General features: G+C 41.0%; 1 protein-coding gene across 1 annotated transcript in view; it reads right to left on the bottom strand.

The window, feature by feature from the left end:
* The window catches only part of inpp4b (inositol polyphosphate-4-phosphatase type II B), a gene marked incomplete at both ends in the record, with an annotated part of 137,022 nt that overhangs the window by 78,055 nt on the left and 35,530 nt on the right, over window positions 1-23,437 (bottom strand). The window contains one exon of the mRNA XM_080521053.1: window positions 7,014-7,090. Coding sequence (XP_080377179.1) covers window positions 7,014-7,090 — 77 coding nt within the window. The remainder of the gene's footprint in view (window positions 1-7,013; window positions 7,091-23,437) is intronic.

The raw sequence follows: 23,437 nt of genomic DNA, 5'->3' as shown, positions 1-23,437 counted from the left end.
ACACACTGTCCACATTGTTCAGAAAACCGACACTATCAAGTAGATGTAAATAGTAGTTTATATACATGTACACTGATGGTTGTCGACCAACACCACTTAACTGTACAGAGTTATATTTAGTGTTTAAACCTGCAGCCTTGAGGCAACTGGGAGAAAAGTTACACTCTCCCACAGTTCAGCTTACACACACTACAAGCATACAAAGATGTACAGTCATACATTACAAAACACTTTGCCAAACTACAAAAAGCCCACTACCTGTTAGGAGGTTGTATCTGAGTTTTCAGAAGCATACCTCAGGCAGGAGAACACAGAACATACTGCACTGATCCAAATGTATCTCCAAAACACCAAAAACACACATGTGCGGCCACACAGCCATGCAGCTGCATACAGATGCACACATCCTTAATATTATGTCAGCCTCTCCAAAAACTGACCTCAGATGACACAGTGACCTCAATGCTTTCAAATTCCCGTGCTCGATTTGAGGTTGTCAACCCGACCGCTTCCGGTCCGGCGCCACTACGTCAGCACGTTTTCTGATTGGCTACGCGTTACAGTCAACAGACTCGTTGCGTCTTCCCCTCAGAGGACGCCACACACGGTGAGAACACGGCCAAAACAATCCAACATGTTGAATATCCCCGATCTCAGATCGGAGCGGTCCCGAGTAGACGAGAGCAGTCTTAACACACACCGCACATGGCAGGAATATCTGATAAGATTATCTTATGATGATCTGAGCGTCCTTAAGATTGGCGGAAGGGGAGAATCGGGGCCAATATTCAGCCTAATTATCCTGCCATGTGAACTGGGCTTTAGTCAACTAGTAGTTAAGGCTATCTTTTGAATATGTCAACAAGAAATAAAATGTAAACCAATGTAATGTCCCTGTCAACGAAATGAGGCATAAAAACATAACGTGTGTTTGAGGACTTAATTTGCAGGTGGACTGCAAAATGTGCATCAGGCAGGCAAACATGAAAGAAATTTGTGTACTAGCCACAAAATCATCAATAATTCCCTTTAAATTTGATATCTACCTTTTGATTAATTAAGGTAGAAACTTCAAAGACACAACATGCTTCTCTAATACGCCTTTTTTAGTCTTTTAACTCATGTTATCTATTTGTATATGTACTGGACCTGCTTACATGCCAGTAGGTGTATGCCTTCTTTTTTTCCTTCTTCTTTGGGGCGCGGGCGGGGGTTGGTGAGAGCTACAGGAACGTAAAACTTTCTTCTCATCACTTCAGGAGCCTCTGGTGGAAAAGAAATGAAACAATTCTGTGTGCATCCATTGCTTTTATTTGCTATCTTGAACACGACACCGTCATGAACCTTCAGAGGACTGACCCAAATGGAAATGGTTGAGTCCAACAGAAAACAAAAACAATATGTGACAAACATCCCAACCAGCTGCACATCAAATTGAGTCTGAGACCTGGGAGAGGGGCTGAAATCCAAAGAATTCATGGTATTAAGGACTGAGCTTTGATGCAGAAAACCGTGAAGCACAGAGAACACTATTGAAGGGCCATGTACCAATACCAACTTCATCCCCATGCACGCTCAGTACCAGTGCACATGCAAAACTTACCAAGAGAAGTTGGTCAAAGTCCAAAAATGGTTTAGAGATTTAGTGAAGGGAATCAAGCTTCGCCTTGTGGAGGTAAAGAAGTCCCACGCTGCCTCTGCTGAGTCAAGCAGTGCAAATTAACTGACTTTCTGCAACAACTCACCGAGCGGGGATTAGAACATTGTATTAATACGAAGCATCTGTCTTGGTAATGGGCAGAATGAATCGCATTCCTGTCCATGTCAGAGATGCAGCACTTGGGCTGCTTGGCCAGCAGAACTAATATGAACTGTGAATCATAAGACTCTTGCACAGGTCGAACAGCCGTGAGTGAATCATCAAACACTGCTCATCTTTGAGTTGTTTTCTTACTGGGTAAGCCAACATGCAAACAGCATATCATATCAAGAGGCTTTTCTGATTGTGTTTCTGTATGTGCTGTGCATGTGTGAGTGACTAATACAGCACCACATTAAAAACCACATCAGCAGACACTCACAGTGCAGTGTGCGGAAATTATTTTAATATGGTTTTAGTCATCATTTATCACACTACAATTCAATACCCATGACATCTGAAGCTACTTTCAACAAGAGTGAATGCTCAGTTAATTGTTCTGTTGTTAAGTGGATTACAGACGTAGAGTTTTAATCTGTAGTGAATCGTTTTCTCACTTTTTAGAGTGACCTTAAATTACCTGTAGTGGTTTTGAAAGCAAGAATTAGAAAAGAATATGAAAGAAACTAAATTCCAATTTTTGCATATATATGTGGGGCATTGGCCATCCCACTGGACATCACTGACTTGAAGTGTGCAACTGAACATGTTGAATGGACAAAAAAACCAACTAATAGCAAAAGGGACAGCATAGCCATGACAGAATTCAAAATAATACTTTGGCAGTTATTAAAAAGCAGTGTGCCAGCGCAGTGGAAGTACCAAGGGACGACTTCATGTTATCCTGAAAATGATAACACATTCTACCAAACAACAAAAACCAACCGCAAACACAACGGGACATATGACAAGAGGGAGTTCTGGGATTTCAAGGGTGTTCAACAGTAAGAACAAACCCAGGATGCACGCACGCGGTCTATAATCTCCATTTCCACAGCAGCTCATATAGTAAATCGTGCAAGATACAATTATACTCTGTGACCTGGGATCACCAACAGGAAATGAAAAGCATAACAAAAGAGAGTGGGAAAAAGAATAAAATGAAGAAAGAAGATTGCATATTTTCAGACAACTATGTGTGTGAAGAGAAGGAAAGTCGACATGACAATACAAACATGACAGAGTTTTTGTCGTAAAAGCTTTCTGTTGGAAATAAATCTACCATCTATTGATCCACAGGCAATCGTTGCATAAAAGCTCTAAGTCTAAATTTGAAAGCAGCAGGTCTTTGAAAGGAAGTCCATATGAAGCAATGATCTCTTCAGAAACACTAAACATGCATTCTTTAAAATTGCATTTTAAAAACACAAATTGTCGATAATGATTTCATGAGTAATAATAAATACAATGTAATTATACAGGCCTGTTTTGTTGATGGTCAAAATAGTGTCATACTAAATTTAAGATACCAAATCTTCTGACATATCATAGCCATACCCAATATAGCTGACTTTCAATTAGATCAGTTCAAGGAGGGCCGTGGTATCCAAATAGTAGCCAGGCACAGAAAAGACTTAACATCCCAGGAGAATAGTCTGTGTCTTTAAAACAAATCATTGTCGCTGTTACTCAGGGGACAGGATGAATCATTCATTATTTGGGAAGTTAGATATTTGATACCTCACTCCTCTTATAAGAGTGTCCTTGGTTAAGATTCTGAAAACCAAATTGCTTCTGATTGTGATTGCAGCTGGTTATTAGCACTTGTGTATGAATGTGATGCAATCATGAATACATTTTAGTTTAACTCACAGAGAGGACAATGCATTCAATGATTAAATATATGTTGACATTGGTGTTGTTGCTCATTTTTAGTAATACCTTTGGAATCGGCTCTATGCAAATCAACAATCAGCAGCAACAAATATGGTGAACGGACTTATGTTGGTACTCTATAAATACGGTAGATTTTTAATGTTTTAGGTTCCCAAGCTGATGTTAGAGTTTGGGGAGGGGATCGCTGTAATACATCAAATTGACCAACTCATAAACACACATTCATTCTCACACCAATGGGGACTGCTGCATGAAATGTGCACTCACACACCTTTGGGAGAAAATTGGAGTTCGGCTTCTTACTCAATGATGGTGGGAACCGAGTGTCTTCAACAAGATACTGGCACACAGGTTCAGTGTTCTTGCTTTTGGTGCTTTGTATGGCAGTTTGTACATGAGGTGGTGGTCAACTTGATATGATCCTGCTGGGTGAACCACATTAACAGTCTATACCAGGGGTCTCAAGCTCGCGGCCCGTGGGCCAATTGCAGCCCACATGATGATATTTTGCGGCTCCACCTTGATATAAAAGTATAATATTAGTGCGACTGGCGAGGGGAGTGGACCTCCGACATTGCCACTCAGCCAGCTCCCGCCTGCCGTCCTTCGTCAAAGCTGATGGTCGGGGATCACAGAGACACTTCACTAGTGGAGCAACTCAGCACCTTCACTCACTTTGATGTATAACCATCAAAGTGAGCCGCCCTACAAACAACAATCCACACCAGTAATATCTTCACACAGGAAGAGCAGCAGGTGATTAGCATACTGAGGAAAGTAGAAACAAGGAAAGTTGTGGTTTGTTATGGTTTCTTAGGACAGGTATGAAGTGACTGTAAGGCACAACTGGCCGATGTCTTTTCCACCATTTTTAACGAGAACTTTAGTCAGATTGCTGTCCCTCCCTGCTTGAAGAACCACACTATTGTCTGCTACCCAAGCGCAACATCAGTGTTCAATACCTGGAGACACTTCAATGAATCAAAAGGTCTAAAACCACATCATCTCCTGGGTTCTCTTCCAGGTTCGACCTCAACCAGTCAACAGATGATGCCCCACAGCCTTTCACTCTGCTTCACCCGGAGCAGCAGCAGAGCTAAGCCCCACTACTATACACCGAACTCCTAAAGAGACTGGTAACTGAACTATAAAATCTGGTCCCATTTCATCTGTCTTGGGATCTTTGATTTCCTGACCAACCATTCCCAGAGGATGAGAGAAGACCCTGAGCTCTTTTCAGCTCCCAGCCTCGGCACCAACTCAGGGTGGTGTGTTGAGCCCCCTGCTCACAACACTCATACCTCTGACCTCACCACCATGGTAACACCACCGTAAAGTTCATACTACAGTGGTGGGACTCATCTCTGGGGATGAGACCACCTACTGTGAGGAGGTAGAGCGGCTGTCGGTTTGGTGCAAACAACACAATCTGATCTGAAGATCAACAGGAAAAAGAGATTATTGTGACCGACAAGCAAAAGAAAGCAGATATTCAGCCACTGCCTGCTGGTCCAGATTCTTTGAAGAGGATCTTTGACGTTGAATTCCTAGGTGTGCACATTGACAACAATCATTAAGAAGGCAAAACATAAACTGCACTTTCTAAAAGGTCCTCACAAAAAAAACAACAATTCACCACTAAACACTTGTTCAAACATTTCAGAATGTGTAGACTAATATACCGATTTTATATCAAAGCCAAATTTGCACGAAACTGAGGTTACAAAGATGATGATTTTGTATGGAAATTGTTTTCATACCATTGTTACCTTAAAGACTGTAATTATTATTTTAACAAAATGTTTTATGTTAATTTATTTGTATTTTTACAACAATAGTATTCGATGGCCGAAAGCAAAGATGGGCAAGGAGCATCATTATAGTAAATACACTAGCGTATATGCATATGCAAGTCGAAAAGTTAATATCTTAAACGGTGCAAAACCATCAAGATAGGAGTAGTGTTCAAATACTGCCGCTGAGATTACTGTTGCATTAGGTGTACCAACTCACAAACAGCTCAAACAATGTATAAAGAACCAAACAGCGGCAGCTATTTGTCCTCTCTGTTCATCAATTGCATCTGCTGTAAGAACATGATGCCTCTGAAATACGTCACATCCTTTCTTTGTTATGTTTGGAGCTATTTGTTGCATGCTATGTTCAGATTTCAAAGTTTGTACCAAGCTTTGTTTTTAAACAGTTTAATTTGCCTTTATAGGTAAATTGTGAAAATGGAAATGCTGACACACACATAAATGTGCAGCTGTAACAAAGTAGTTGCAAAAAGAATTGTTTTAATTATAATCAAATCTGGCCAATATGCACACACTTGCAGCTCTTCAGCCTGGGTTGGCTGATAATTTCCATTGTGGTCTCAAAACTCACAAAAAAGATGACTAAGAGTAGACAAATATAAAGACGGAGTACTTGTCTTTCTTTTGTAATAAAATAAAAAAAAGTCTTGGAATAAATGAATAACTATTAAGCAATTATATAAATGTACTGTTGTCTAAAAACACATTCCAGCCCAATGTAAATACCCAGTTTAAATCTGGAAATATATCAATTGTCACTCAACAGGAGAGAGATACTCCCAGTCCCCAACCATGGATTTAAGTTGGCCTTATGTGAAAATACCAAACTTGCTGTATGAGCGAAGCATAATTTCATGCCATCCAAATAGATAACATGCAAACACTATACAAAAAGGTTCCAAACACTGGTAGCTGACCTATTTATAGTTCTGAATCAGAGGTCTAGGAAATTGTGATCATGTCAAGAACTTAATAAGAAGGAAAGAATATTAATCATGTTTGAAACGACATTTTATCTGATTTGACACCTTGTTCTCCTAAAGAAACAACCAATCCTCCTTGTTGAAAATATGATGAATCACATCCTTATGGTCTTGTCTTTAAGGAAGTGTGTGCTCTAAGACATGCATAGGCTTTCTCAATAGAAAACTCAGACTTATTTTCCTGGTTGCTTAATCTTGTCAAGCAATACTTTGTTTTGACAGGGTAAAAAGAGGGAGCATATCTTTGCTCTTGACCTTTAAACAGTGGGTTTGCAAGCAGAACAAACATCTAAAAAAAATTACTCCTTGATTAATTGCTCGAGCTTGGTCAGTTTTCAGCTGTATGCATATTTCAAATTACATGAAAAGGCCTTTAAAAGCTGAAATATTATTGGCCAACCACTCAAACAAGACAGGTATTTACTTTTGCATCACTTAATTTAAAAAACCCATACACCCACTTTCCACAACAAAGCAACAGCAGCACAGAATAGCTTATTCCCACAGGGAAACACACCATCACCATAGTAGAAAAACAACCCTTTCAGCTACAGAAACATTCCTAAAACTGCTGTTGCAACATCTGTAGATGGGCTTTCTTTTTAACATGTGTGTTTTATATTTAAGTTCAGTTGTCAGTTCCTCTCAGCCCAGAGGAACACAGAAACATGCGCTCACCTGAGACTCAAGGTCAGTCCATCTTTTGCTCTCAGTAGATCTCCCACTGAAAATGTGGCACTGCCCAGGAGGCTGCTCTGTAGAGACAAGAAAATAAAGCAAATGTTGATCACATAAAATATATTGGTAACCAGCAAGAATGCCAATCGTAAAAAAGATGTGAGTGGACTTCTTTCCTTTGGTTCAACATTGGAGGTGTTGGAAACAGGTCGGCTATGTGTCAGATATCATTCTAAACCAGTGATCTAAAAAAAATATAAAGGTTGTGTCAACACAAAGACATACATTTCACTCTTCATCTCTGCCTTTCTTTAATCCCCTTTCTCCTTGTTTCTCACTGCACTGACAACATGTGTTTGCTGCAGGCATGATATGAACAAGGGGTGCCAGTGCAGGAGAACTAGGTCACGGAGAGCGAGGTAGGGGACGAGCCCATCAATAACGAAGAGAGATGATCCACATTTGTAGAAAACACATACGCTCACACTCTCTCATGGGCATGCCCAGATTCGTGCACACAAGTCCTGCACCTGCAAGTTCCAGCAACAACAGACCTAACTTGTGATGCGGGATGGGGAGGGCTGCGACCGTGCCAAGGACACGAGCTGCTGTGAAGAAGGCTGGAACACTTTGTAAGTCATTAACAACAGGTACGAAGGTGATCGGCATATTTCATCATAGTGGGGAAAAAGAGACTTTAATTAAAGCATCTGCAGCTGGCTCGCACAGTTGTATTTTTATTGCTGGGCTTTTTTTCCATCAGTGCTGCTGATGGTTATTCGAATACTAAAATGAAAATATGAGACAAGAAAATGTGTGCCATATCCCTTTTCCTGCTCTTGTCCCAAACTGTGAAAAGCTTCAACAAAAACCCAATACAGTCAGTCCTTTTCGTGACTGCATCATAATCAAATATAGAAGGCTTTGATAGTTCGTCTGCTAGAAATAAAAAAATACAGCCAGTCAGCCTAAAAAATAGGACTTCATAATTTAATAGGGCAGAATGAGATTTCATATTACCTATCGTTTTATCAGCTCTGAATGAGACTGCAATTTCTTTCAGTCTACATTTATCAATACAATATCTAAAAATGTCTGGAATGACTAAAATCATCTTGAAAATTATTTCATCTCATGGCATAGATGTGGAGTCATTTTCATGTCTGCCTAATGGCAATATGTTCAGTCTTCTAATCTGGGACCTTCACATGTGGGTGTGCATGTTCTTCTTGTGCATTAACATTTTGGTTTTTCATCTTTCTGGGCTTTTCTTCTTTCTTTTTCCCAGTGTCAAGATATATTTGGTATATCTCTCTGTGATTGAGTGGCCATCGGTGTTGGCTGGTACAGGCTCCAATTTCACTGTTACCATGGGCACAGCGGATCAAGTAAGTATATAGTATGTATTATACAGTATATCGATGGGTTATGAAGGAAACACACACAGGATTTCCAGGCGAGAGACTTCTGTTTGTATACGATATGAAAACCAACTATTTCTAACTTATATAACTATTCCCAAAAGCTTCAAAAAAGGGGTGTCTTGGTTGGTGTTTAGATTAATATGATTTTTCAGGCGAAATAAGTAAAATAGAAAAGAGCATTGACTTTCAGAATTTTAAAGGGATTGTGATGCACTATTTTTCCTGTTCAGGGAATTAAAATCCTCTTTCAACTCGATGGCTGTCCAAAAACACTGAGTCAGGATTGTAATTAGAAATTAAATCATATAAATTGGTAGCTTGCGGATAGCTAATAAAGTAATTTTACCTGAAGCCAGCCTGAACTGTACAACAAGCGTTTTTTGCAGTTACCATGAAAGCACAGACACAGACCACTGAGTTTAACAACTGTCCACTTTCTGATCATGGTGAGTACAACCTGCAGGTACCCGCAGTGCACTGCACCTTGGCTGACTGAACATTTTTATGCACCGAGTATACAAGAGTAATCATAAGTATGAAAGTATGCAAACTGATCTCATGGGGAGGATACATTTTCCCCACAAATCCACTGTGGCTCATATCATAGCAGTGTGTTTTGTAAATCAAGATATAAAGAATGAATTTTCTATTAAGTAAATAAAAACAAAAACTCATTTGGCTACAAAAGTGCAGGCTTTGATAAGGATTTGATATTAATTCAGACTGTGCAAACAACCGCATTATCATGCACGCTTGCCTCACAGAGAAATGTTATCTAGTTCAAACGTGATGGTGGCGGTGTTCTCCTGTGAGGATCTGAGTGTGACTCTCTGTCTATCTGTGTTTGCCCCGTGATGGACTGGCGATCTGTTCAGGGAACCTGGCCGTAGAGAGCTGGAATTAGTTCTCGTGCCCAGCAACCCCAAACTGGATAAAGTGGAATAGAAGATGAATGGGTGGGTTGTGGAAGTACTCAGTAGCAGCTTGCAATTCCACAGAGGGTCACAGATATTGTTTGTAATTGACAGAGGTCCTACAAAAGGTGATGAGATCATTGGCAAATTATTTTTTATTGTCAGAGCGAGTGAGTAAAATATTTGCAAAAATAACCTTAGCTATGGTTGTATTTTAAGGTTTGTGTGTTTTTCTTTTTACAATTTGTGCAACATTTGATGAGGGTGAACAGCATCTGGTAACATTATATTTAAGTGTTACAAGCTGGCCATAAGTGAGCAAACCGTCTTCCTCTGGGGGCAAATTTGTTATTTTATTTGCCTCACATATAATTCAATGCCAGGCAGACAGAGAGATTGTGATTCATCTGCAAATTACATAATTTGCATGAATGCGCCATAATCATACTGCCAACATGAGTTAACAAGAGAAATTCTGAGTTGTGGTAATTTATTTCGTGTGTGCCAAAAAACTATACCATTTTTGGAAAGAGAACCAAGAACATATAAAAACTGAAGTTAAGTAATTGGGTCTGGGACAGACTTCAGGCATCCCTGAGCTCAACAAATACTCAAATAATTTTGAGTCAACTAATTATATTTCTGCTTCAAATAGTTTCACTTCTCTGCCCAATAAAAAACAGTGTATATATTGTTATTTACATTATTCATGCAACCTCAAGTCCCACCACCTCATGTTGATGTCTTCAATACAATTAGGATCTGAGTGTATGACATACACTGAGACAAAGTTAAGGAACAGTGTCACAGAGCCGGGGTCATGTGGTCACTGTGGTTAAGTGAGCAGAGCTCAAGATTAACATGAAACACACCAAGGCTGAGAGGTCACATGACTGTTACATTCCCTATGAGCCTTCAAAGACACGACTCAACGCATGAGAATTGATTTTATGTTCTGCGTGGCAGTTTCCAGTTTGACTTCTACACACTCCTCTTCATTTCATTTTTGTTCTTTTTTTTGTCTTTAATTATTTGACTTTGCTTTTAACTGAAAGTGTTACTCGTCTCTCACAGTGCCTTGCATTGCACACTCCTCCCTTCGGTCTCTTGCATCAGATAAAAAAGGGCATCCTGTCTACTGACCTTTTCTCTCAATCATTTCCTCCCCAACACTTTTCCTGGTACCCCATTCAAATCTTCACATACTGACTGCAAAATACTGCCACAAACATATTGCCCTCCCCAAGTCACTCACGGGCAAATGGGTACATGAATGTGTACACAGAGTGGGAAAGTAGAACAACAGACCAAAGCACAAAGGTTAGGGCTAAAGGTAAAAAGTCTGAAAGGTTGAAAAAAACCAACACAAATTTAATTAGACACAGAAATCCAAGCATACCAATCAGCTATAAGTTTATGCAGAAGACTGCCATGTCTTCATGAATTAAACAGAGCCAGGATCCCCAGTAGGCACCACTCGTTATGCATAACGTCATATTCTTCAGTGCTGACGTATTATACCCATTCCCAGTTTGCCCTGGTAACCCAGAGCACAAGGCACAGAAGGCCATTACACACTGTGGTGGAGCATTATATCCCTATATAGCCATTACTCGCGAGTCGGCACAGAACGTCTGGTAAATGGTCTCAGAAATCCATTCCTTAGCATCTTTTTTATGGCCCCTCACGATGAAGCCTTTAAAAGTAATGAAGCTCTGGAGACTGTCTTTGTACGCACAATCAAAGTAGCTATACCATAGAAAATGAGAGAAAGATAGGGGCAAAAGAAGGACTGGAGAGAGAAAAGAAGACAAATGATACTCTTCTAAGATCACGGAGGATTGATTCTGATGCTCTCCCTCTGTTCCCATTGGAGATGCTGTGGCTCTCCCTTTTTCTCGCCAGATTGTTGCCATTAGTCACATTGGTTTTGAGCGACAAGGAAAACTTTCTGCTCTACAATCTCTGTCTACACTTCTCCAGAAAAATACACTTCTCCAGAAAAAGGGACAATTTCAAGCTGCGGGTTTTCCAAAACACTAACATAAAAGTGTTCTTGAGAACACACACACACACACACACGCGCGCACGCGGGATGTCAATCATATATGAAGAACGCAAGACATTTGTGTGAGGAAGCACACAGCACTGCTGACACAATGCACGCCTGCAGGTCATCAGGAGCGCTTGCCTGTGAACCCTGGAAGGCCACAGCGCCCGCTCATCATTTGGCAGAGGTAAACGGTCCAAGTCAAGCTGGAGATCTATTGATTTTTCTTCACGCCCTGGGTGTCAGAGTGACACATACGTAGACACACACTAACACTCTTTCAATCATTCCCCCTCGTCCGATCCGTCTCCCAGTTGCACAGACCCAAACTGCAGAGAATACCTGGAGGAGAGGACATCCATTCACATGCCACACCAAGCCAATGACATTTTATAAAAAATGGCAAACAGTGACAGTTTGTCGAATAACATGCATGTGGCACATTACTAACAGTTATGAATATGAACAGTTTTGTATGGTGGAGGTCAGTCCTGTCTCCATGAATATGCTGCACCATCACCACAAACAGGGCTCTACAAATTGGCCTAATTAAGTCATTAGAGATGTCATGACTTGCCATTTATTCCAGCACTGAGGCACAAACTCCGGCTACAAGAAGTGAAAAATGACAGAGTGAGAACATGCATGCAAATGGCATGCAGCAGATAACAACTCGCAGGCAAAATAAGTCCTCGGTTTCGTGTACCAGCATGCAAGGAATCCAAGTAAGGCAGCAACAGAAGAAATGACGAGACTGACGGAATCAGGCAGACTCACATATAAAAAAAGATGGAGAGGAAAAAAAGTGATGTTATGTCTTCCTCCTTCCTCTAATGAGCCTCTGGATGGTTTACTTGCATATCTTCTTCCAGTCCTCAGGTTAAAGTAACTCCACGTACATGTTATAGTCGGTCTTTAAAACGCAGCACGCACACAGGTTCATCGACACATTGTAAACATACATAGACACACTGACACGCACACTGCAGCCTCCGCTGTGACTGAGCACACGGTAGAGAGCTGCTGCTGCTGTGGCTGGCTCGATGGTAAGCCAGACCAGAGAGAGAGAGAGAGAGAGAGAGAGAGAGAGAGAAAGGGGAGGGGGGAGTCACAAGAAGGGATAGAGGGAGTCGACAAATACAGGCAGTCAAGGCACAGAGCGGGAAGAAGGAGGAGGGTAAGAACAACACAGAAGAGGAAGAGACTGAAAGGAAGGAAGACAGACAATTAATAGGGAAAAACCAAAATAGCAACATAGGAGAGGGGCAAGAGATACAGAAGAACAGGGGAAGGAGAGAGAGAGAGAGAGAGAGAGAGAGAGGCTTGTGTGTCACACCTTGGTTGCAGCCCGTGACTCAGATGGCCAACAGGAAAAGAAACACTTGTTATGGCCATTTGAATTAACATGAAATCTGACCACACGGTGCAAGGTACATGTGTAGGAGTGTGTGCTTACACGCAGATAAACACTTCAAAGCACACACTGGCGGGCTTGGGGATCACACACGGCTTGCTGAGACACTCGCACTGTCTATACGTTTTAATTCAGCTATTTGCCGAGACAAGCAGTTGCAACTGTGACAGAAGGGAGAAAAAATAGCATCAATCCATTTTGAGTCAGGGTGACAATGACAAACAAACCCAGTGACACCAGGCTTAGGTTTTACCTATCTGGGCTCTAACCCTGGATTAAAAAGGGTTTCATTTACCCATTCTGACACAGCGGGATGAGTAATTCCGGCAGAACAAAGAACATGCTCTACACTGGCCCTTATCACCCCCAGCAGGTACACAACCAAATACAATGAGACACAAATAACAAAACACTTCAGTACACATGCACGCGTACATTCACCCAGACACCTCACGGTTGCACACACAGGTTGGTGAAAACACACTGAGCACATTTAAGGTCACAGAGATGATGAGTCAATCTTTCTTAATATGGAAGGTGTTGTGTGGGATTATTAAGTGTGGGTGGAAATGTGGGATTTAAAATATTCTATCTTTATTACCATGAGGACTGATGACCTTGATGCCAGGAGGGAAGTCTGAGTCTTGATGCTGAGAATGAAGCACAACCTGGTACCGAGGAGAAGATAACCCAGGATGCTTCCCATTCTGCAAACCGCTACTCTGACTATACAACAGTATTTATATACTCAAGTGCTGCTGCCAAATCCATTTGTGCAGTTCCTGCTCATTCATTGTAAGTGATTACTGATGTGTTTTGTGGTCTTTCTTGTGTGCCCTCCCACTCTAAATTTCAGCGTACAATAGGAATTAGTTTGAATCTTGCAAGAACAGCAAGCATGGAGAATCCAAGATCAAAGCGTGTTCAAAATGTGAATCGACCACAGTGCGATGGGGCATATTCAATGCCATACTTTGAAGTTCAAAATGTTTAACATATTTTAGGGTACTCAAACTGTGAGTTCCTGAAAACCACGCTGAGAAGAGCAGGGGATGGTGTTACATTTACCACGGAAAGCACCAACTACCTACTGCAGCTAACATGTCTTTAAAATGAAAACCCATAAAAAGATGCACTTTTTTTTTTTTCAGCCAGCACCAACAGCTGAGCTCAATCACGGCAGCACACTGAACACACATTATGCACTGGCCTCACATGAATTTGCAGGCAGCGAATGTGTCGGTCTTTGTAAAGATGACAGAACAAATGCCACTGGCACCTGATGTCTTGGTGCAGATGGCAACGGGGGATCTCAGACAACCACTCACCCCAAACCCTGGATGAGCACAGACAAAAGTACTATGTTGGATTTTCCCCGGGTGAGCCGATGCTCTGATTCTTTGCAGTCTACTCTCCACATTGTCCTTGCATTCTTCACCGACTTATTCCTTTCATGGCGCCCTACCTTCACCTCATTCTTCTGCATTCTATGTATTAATAAGAATGGCAGAACTCTACGGACAGACACCGGAACAGTCAGAGTTTGCCACCTTCATGTCCTTCGCATCTGCCCTGTCTCATGTAAGCTTTTTCACAAGTCACATGACTGAGACAAACCAAGAAATTGCTCTGCTTTTGTCCCATTGAGTTGCTCAACAATAACAAAGAGAAAATTGTTTAAAATTCGTATCTTTTTACCATTAACGTTTTTTTTTTCCCAATCATTTACAGTAGTGTGTAAAACTTTGCCAGTGGGTTAAAAGTGCCACTTGATCTCACAGTCACACAATCAGGACACATCTGAAAGACATTGAATTTATTCTGCAACAGAGGACATCCAACCAAACAAACAACTATCATCATTAAGAGCTTGCTTCAGTAAAAAGAAGAAGAGTGGATCCTAGCAGAGACAGTATGGGCCTCACAAAGGGTTTATTGCCACATGGAGTTGCAGGATTACAGGGTTACATCTCCCTGCAGAGGCCATACAAAAACTGTGTGCACATGCAATGAGAACAATGTTTGGAAGCCAAGGACATTGTCAACTAGTTTTTGGTATGTGTTCACTTTGCACTTTGTTCCTTGATTAAAAAAAAAAACATAAAGAAAATAATTGAGAATGCCTTTAAGGATTCTCGCTCAGTAGCACTTTTTAAACTGCATACCTGATCAAATGTTTCCAAAGAAATGTACGTTGGATTAGTTAACCCTTAAACTTGTATCAGGTACTTTCAAGTGCAGAAGAAATTTTCCCTCTCCACTCCTGCCTGAGGGCCAGCTGCAGGTCAGGTGGTAAAACTGATTGTTCTCCAATCCCAAGCTCAATCGAAGTGTCCTCAGGCAAAATCTGGACCCGAGTTTGCTCCTGATGGTCGATGAGTGTGTGTGGGAATGCGTGAATATGACTAACAATTCAAGACTCCTGAAGCGATGAAAATACTCTGTAATTGAAGTCTATTTTATTATTAACTTACAACAGCCGACACTGTCAATTAAAGCAAGTGGAAGATGAGGTAATATAATAATTTAAATCCTTAATGCAAAATAGGTCATACGGGAAACGAGAGCAGCCTTTTGAGAACATTGATAATGGTGGAAGCTGAAGTGTCTGAACAGTAGAGTTGTGGTTGGGAGTTAGTTGGAACTTGTTAGCAATGAAAACGACAGAATTCACTCCATGTTCGCTCCTCTCCAGTTGCATCAGGAGTCTGTGCGGGGCATGTGTTTTTGAGGTGAGGTTATTTCAGAAGCCCTGCGGCAAGAGGTAGGATTCATAAAACCATTTTAAACATTCATAATCTACTTTGTTTTTGTTGATGTATGTGGCATCAACAGTTCTGACCCATGGGACATTGACAGAAGTGTATACATGCAATACTATTGGTGTTGCATTGTTGATCAGGATGACAGGACAGGCTCCGCTCAGGAGTGTTTATGTGATGATTTTTGGTATGCAAAGACTTTTATTTACATTTTGTGTTGCATAGAGGAAGCATCGCAGTCTCCAGTTTGGCATGGCATTCATAACAAGAACCACTTGACAGTCTGAAGATTGACATTGATCTGCAATTTTATAACTTTTTACATGGCTTTTTAACAATTTCTTCTATTTTTGACTGCATAAAACACTTTTAAATGTTATCAAAAGCACAAAACACACCTACTGTAAAACACGTCTGTTTTGTTGTAAAAACATAAAGCTGAAACAGGAGAGAGGAATGCCTTCTGGGTCTGGCTTTGAAAAAAAGAAAGCAAAACTTTAATCTTCTCACAGTGTGTAAAATTGTGGAAGTGAGCTCCTAATTGGCGTGACTTTCCACGAAAGACTTGACTTCTGTGGTCTCATAATTCACTGATAATTCTTATCTATCTTTTGAGTCAGTCGCATGTAAATTACCATGACGAGACTTGGAAAAGAAAATCTGTTGTTAAACTCATCTGTGACGCAAACTCAACAACAAAAAACACATTACAGAGCATTAAACTCAAGGACTTGATCAATATCTTAATCTGACAGTGATGTTATAAGTTACAGCCCTATAGTCATGTCACTTCTAAATGGATTGGCAAGTTTAATTTGCCGACTGTATTAGTCATCCCACCAACTGTGTTGAAACATGGGCTACAATCACAAACAATCATTGTCTGAACCTAGAATGCCATCTTTGATAGTGCAGCACTGAATATGAAGCCCTTGTGTGGTCTGTACATTTGTATTTTTATTTTAATAAATTCATTTATCTTTTGAGCTATTTTTATCATTGTCTATCTCCAGCATGCCAGAGCAGAATATTTTCTTGGGCTGTGAAATGTGATTTCAATCGGATAATGTCACGGTAAATGTGTGCTACCACAGACAATTCCACCACAATCATGCATGATTCAAAAACTGGGACTGAAGGAGGGAAAATTAAATTGGGCCTTCTCTCAGTGTGATGAATATATTGAAAAAGCAAGTTTTGTGATGCAACATTTCTTCGTCCTCAAAACATTTGAAAGGACACGCTTCCTGTTCTGCAAATAATAATTCAAGAACATATTGTCACAACTGATTCAGAGTCTTATGAGCACTCGAAGGCAGCTTTACGTTTTCAGCTGGAACGGTAAATACTCACTGAACGCTGACTGCTGAGAGACAGTAGTTTCTTCCAGGAGAATCTACTTTCAGCATCTTTGCAGCTACTGTAAGTACACTGAGATATATAGTGCCATGTATTGTAAATGCTGCACAACAGCAGACAAGTTATTATCCCTTTCTCACAAAACAGTCGAAGGCTCTTCAAGGTTTGTGAATCTTTGTCACATCGGAGGCAAAAACGCAACCAGCAAAACAGCTGCAAAGTTAGTCTCACACACATTCTTCAGCTTGTCAATGCATGCCCCCAAACTATAATTCCCTCCTACTGCTTTGCGAGTTTTCATTTCCCTCCCTAACATTTTGCTTACTACATTGGACTCATGCTTTCGTCTCTGTGGTACTCAGCCGACTCACTTGCACCCCAGGTTCTTTGCAAGTGGTCCACGTGGCCTAAAGAACTTTAAAGATGCTCACGAGAACCATTAAATAGAAAAACAGATACTCGCCTTCTTGTTTATCTATCTAGCAAGCAAAAGCTGCAAACAAAATCAAGTCGTGGCAACTGCAGCCCAGCCTTGGCACAGTGGTAGCACACTACCAATGCCTCCCCCTCACATGCTCAGCTTTGCTCCATAAACTTTAATAGCTAACCCCACTGCAGACTGGGTGATAAAAATCAAGGCTCCCTTCACTCACAGTCTGTAAACATGACTTGGTAGCGGTTCCAAAGACAGTACCGCCTCTTTTGAATCCCCCACTATTGACTTGACGACAACAGTGAAATTATAGCACGCCGAACTCGAAGCTGTTGTGACAGAGTTGCATTTTAATAGACTTTTTCTGTCTCTGTCAGCACATGTATACAAAGCCATAAAACCATGCACTATAGGATGTGCAAGTGTTTGGTTATCAGCTACTTATTGCAGGATGTGCCGCTATCAGCTTGAGCCGACAGAGGCTGTGGTTGTGAACTTCCTCTACTGTGGTTCCAGCTCAGGCTGACAAATTCAGCTAAGGGACTGAAAGTCAACACAAAGTGCAGAGAGGATACTTTATCTTTTTAAGGCCCACAGAAAACATCTGCGAGCTTCAACATCTTGTTTGTCACGTAATTGCTGTAATCTTGTTTGTGTGTGAATCTTTCCATTTCTGACACCACACGAGGGCATCTCTGGCAAGCAATGACTAAATGGGGACTGCAAATTTGTACACAATGGAGGAAAAAGCATGGAATTTAGTAATTTTCCGTACATACCTGTGGCTAGATAACAGTGTGCAGGTTGCAATTTCTTAACCTTATGTAACAGGAAGAGGCTGGCAGCTTGCCCCGAGGCTATAGGCTACGCTGGGTATCTCTCTCTCTCTCTCTCTCTCTCTCTCTCTCTCTCTCTCTCTCTCTCTCTCTCTCTCTCTCTCTCTCTCTCTCTCTCTCTCTCTCTCTCTCTCTCTCTCTCTCTCTCTCTCTCTCTCTCTCGCTCGCTCTCTCTCTCTCTCTCACATGCACAGACACACATATAATGATGCTATAATATGCTAGCTCATGCCTGAAGTGGTTGATAGCTCTCTTCTTCAGAAAACAGGGCTATAGGGGCTGTGAAAGTAAACAGCTCGGATCAAACCAACTCTTAGCTCTCTTTGAAGAGTGGGAGACAATTACTGAGATCAATGGTGCAGCCCAGAGGTGGTTAACAGCCTAGACAGGCAGAAAGACAAAGATTGATGCGACATAAGATCGGGAGAGTCTGCTCCTCAATGACTTTACCCTACTACAGTCAAATCCAGTGTTCAGTACATCCTCACTGAACATACATGTCGGAACTGCACAAGAACTACCCGAGGCTACAACCCAACCCACTGCACCCCGTAACATTGATCATTTTGTGAGCAAGACTCAAACACTTCTGTGTGCTTTTACTGAAACACATTTCATCTCGGAGCAGATGGGGTCAAAGCTTTGCGTGGGTGGACAATTCTGCCAGCAATGTTTCTCTAATAGACCGGCACCACTTTCATATCATTCTCCAGTTATACCACAGACAAACATTACAAAGCTTAAACTTGGGGACAGATAATGAGAGGATTGTACGATACTTCTGTCTTTTAACTTGTGTGAAAGTTGTGTGTTATTTCAGTCTTTGAACAGCTACAAAGATGGCAATGGACGATTGGAAAAAAAAATGCACTGCTGTGTGTGTGTGTGTGTGTGTGTGTGTGCGTGCGTGCGTGCGTGCGCTTCATGCTGCAAGAGGTGAGGCACAAATTGAAACTTAAAAGCTCCAGCAACTCACTTTTCTTTTATCGAATCGAAGTTTCACAGCAAACCATCCTGGCCCTTCTTTTCCATTGGGATAATGTAAAACTTGAGTCTGTATAGAAGCTGCAATTTCAGTTGAGTCGCCTCACCTTGACTTAGCAAACAACACGGTGCACGGAAGAGTGGGAGAAGTGCAAGAGCCGTGAGCTATTTTTGTTTCTCAGGCATCGGTGCAACCATATTAGTTGGTTAAATTGACATATTTACCAGCTGATGTGATACAACATGAACAAAGGAACCTTTTTGAACTAAATATACTGCTTATGTGAAAGTGGAATTTGTCCTTGGTGGCTCTGAGATAGAAGATGAATAGATTCAGAATGCGTCTTTTTTTTGTGTACACTCAAGAATAGCATATGGGATTATTTGTTTTTTTTAAAAAGAGGGAAAGAGAGACAGATAAGATCAAAACAAATAGATTTTTATTTTGTTGGGAGAGAAAAAGCCTCAGAGGTTTTTAATGTCTCCCCACCCCTCTTTGGCTGAGCACAGGAAAAAACAATGTTGGCTGATTTCTGATTATCTTATAATTCCATCAGAGCAAACAGAAACCAGAAACAGAAAGCATTCTGCCTGACGCTCACTTACACTTCGGTCCTCCAGGAAAGAAAAAAAAATGTGAAAATAAAAAGTGAAGTGTCTTTATTTCTGTCCACAAGCCTGAAAGTCAGACAGCTGTAATGAGAGGTGATGAACTTTAGTGTTTGCAGACTACAAAGGGTAGACAGGAAGGGAGAGTGATGTTGTTGTGTGATAAAACATGATATTCCATGTATCTTAATTACACAATTAAGTTTGGATTTATTTATTTTTCTTAATTGTACCCATACAGCATGATTACACATCGCATCAACACCCACAGACATGATGAGAAATGCTGAGAACCCATACACACACACGCTGTACCAGAGCCTGGCTGGTATGGTAAGCCATCAGTGGCTCAGTTAGCCATGGTAAAAAAAAAAAATCTCTCTCTCTCTCTCTCTCCTCTTCTCTCTTCTCTCTCTCTCTCTCTCTCTCTCTCTCTCTCTCTCTCTCCTCTCTCTCTCTCTCTCTCTCTCTCTCTCCTCTCTCTCTCTCTCTCTCTCTCCTCTCTCTCTCTCTCTCTCTCTCTCTCTCTCTCCTCTCTCTCTCTCTCTCTCTCTCTCTCTCTCTCTCTCTCTCAAGGCATCAGCACTTGCCACCAGGGTCTTTCTCAAAGGAATCCATTTCACTGTAGAGACCCACAGGAAGGCAGGCAGGAGGGGATTTTCTCTAGCAAGTTTCCATCCCTTCGCTTCTCTCACCAAAAAAAAAAAAAAAAGATAAATAAATAAATACAGAAGCGAGAAGGGAAAAAAACTGTAACTTACAATAAGCTACTTTTCCAGAGAAAAAAGGATTACAGTCAGCCAAGCGTCTAATTCACCTGTGACCCAGTAATTTATTTGGTTGATAATCTGTTATTGCAGGTGACACTAACAATCATGGATTAAAATGGGAAGAAAAAGCGAGGAAGGGTTACGGGAGCTATGGGTTGGGCTGATTGGTGAAGGAGATATTTGATTAAATTCTCATATGAATAATGCATTATGAAACTGATCCGGACAAATCCTACACCTTGAGGAGATTGGAGTAGGATTATACAGGGAGAGAGGTTTGTGAGAGGTTATGACAAAAAGAAGGTTTCCAGGAAAAGAGCACTTTAGGATGGAGTGGTTGCTCAGAGCTTTACCTTGATAAGGCAATTTACATTGTACCACGCATATGCATGCGTGCTCCCGACAGAAAGATTGTACTGAGCACTGTACTCAGTCGACCGTATACAGGAAGGTACACTGCACACTATCTTTTATCTCTTATCTATACCTATTTACTTATAGCTCCTGGCTTCACAATCTTTATTAAATATACCTTCTTGCTTTTGGGTACATCAGAAAATTCATAAATTTCTTTTGGTATTGTACAATAAAATGAAGCGAGACAGAATGTTCAGTCCAGAGTTCTTTTTTGAAGAACTTAGCTGGACTGGAAACAAAACACTTATTTAAAAAAAAAAAAAGAAATTGAAGAAAAAGTCACGATTCAAAATAGAAGCTTTTATTTTGAAAAGAAATTAGCTTTGCATGCGTCATGTGCAAGCCTTCACCAACGACTTATGCAGCTACTGCACTCACTCGTGACTGGCTCCATAAGCTGCTTTTTTTGTCTGGATCTGTATACAACATTTCTGCAAATTTAGGGCATTAAAACAAAACTGCATGACTTGGCAAATTCTTTAGGGTTCACATAAGCACTGCACTACAGAGACTGATGCACACATATTAATAAGAAATCATCTGCATGCTGTTTGGCAAGCTATGTTAACCCACTGCCATCAGTATGTAGTATATTTAGGCAGGCCCCGTGTGACAATGACTGAGAAAATAATGGCACTTTAAGGCACAGAGATCGAAGTTCTTTGCCATTGTTACCCAGCTCTTAAATTTCAATAAATTAATATGTATCAGCCATCTGATTTTGTGACTTAATGTGTTCATCTGATTGGTCGAACAGTGCCCATTCATCTGTGTGTCAATTAATCCCAGCAGATCATGGGTGCAGGCAGCATACAACCAGGTTGCCAGTCCAATCACAGAAGAAACATAAAAAGACAAAGACAACTTTATCACACACGCACGCACGCACGCACGCACGCACGCACGCACGCACGCACGCAGGCACGCACGCACGCACACACACACACACACACACACGCACAGAGGTCATGCAAACTCTTCAGAGAAAGGCCTCAAGTCTGGACTTGAGCTGATGTAACTGCTGTGAGTCAAGAGTGTTAACCTCCATACCAAGGTGTACTGAACCCCCCCCCCCGCACTTTGCTTGCGTTGACTTGAAGAAAGGGCGTCTCCTCGTGGCAATGGCACCAGACATCTGCTCAGCAGTTTTTTATAAGTAATTAGCCTTGCTGCTTCGATGTAGTTGGATGCTTTTAATGAGCGTGCACTATTCCAACAACTATTTTCACGACTGACTGCGTGCAAACCAACAACAAAACCTGCGAGTGCACTTAATTTGTAACAATTGTAAATATTCATCGGCACATTGACTCACTTTAATAAAGTGAATTCAAACACAGCAGGGGGAGAGTAATGTGAGAAAACAAAATAATTATCTGGTGCCTTCCTAAACACAGTAAACAGGAGTTTGACATATTATCAGCCAATGAATGTGATATCATTAAAGCCCCTTGGAGGCCCAGGCTTTGGACAGAGCCAGAAATGTTTTTTTTAATCACATCACTCCATTGTGACATATTTCACTGCTAAAAGCCTGTCCATCAAGCTTTTCAGATGCCATGTGAGACATATGTAGTGTTAACCTGACATGGCAGAGTGAGTGTTCAGTTGTCAATAAAAATGCTTGGTGTGTTTAAACTTTCTATGCTCCAGGGCCCAGGACCATTTATTCTGCATAAAGTGTTATCCATTTAGCAGCAATACTTTCACTAAGTGCGCTAAGGGAAATGAGGATTTTCTTTTTTAATAAAGAAGAGGTAGGGAGGGGTGCTTTCAAAGCTCTATCTTTGCAGTACTTCACAGTAAAGAGGAAGCGCTATAATTTATTACTATGTCAAATTTATGTCTTATGAAAGGCAAATCTCATTCTGGTTTTGGAGGCCTGCCATTAAGTATATATTCAGAATCTATAATACTAAAAGCTGCCATGGTGTCTTTTAATGATGAGGTTGATTTCCACAGTGTCCACAAACAAGGCTGACTTCACCCCTCTGATACAAGCTATACATTCTCTATGTTAGTGGCCTCGATTAACCCATAAGCAGCACTTGGCAGGTGCTTTATAGTAGCTAATGCACTTCAACAAAAGGTGATATGGTTTTGCCACGCTGAAAGGTTTCATTATGAACTAAAAACTAGGACTGTTTCATCTTGTCTTTCTTCTTCATGCTTGATGATCCCACTTTTACTTGTGGTGGAGGATTTTTTGTTTTTTAAACCTAATTTTAAAATACAGATAATTTATCATAGAGGATTTCCAAAGACACATTGAATGCCCGACGAGTACTGGGCAGCTTAAAGACCCCATAAAATGGAAATTATTATGCCAAGTTTTTCTGAGGGCTCGTTCATATGTCTTAATCTGTGCCAAAGAATTGTCCCAAAAAATATTATTCAAGTATTTTACATCAAATGCCCGATGACTCATCCTGCACTCTAGGGCGTTTGGTAA

This window comes from Blennius ocellaris (assembly GCF_963422515.1).
Source record: "Blennius ocellaris genome assembly, chromosome: 3".
Lineage (NCBI taxonomy): Eukaryota > Metazoa > Chordata > Actinopteri > Blenniiformes > Blenniidae > Blennius > Blennius ocellaris.
The sequence above is the reverse complement of the archived record's forward strand: the minus strand, read 5'-3'. Positions and strand labels throughout refer to the sequence as shown.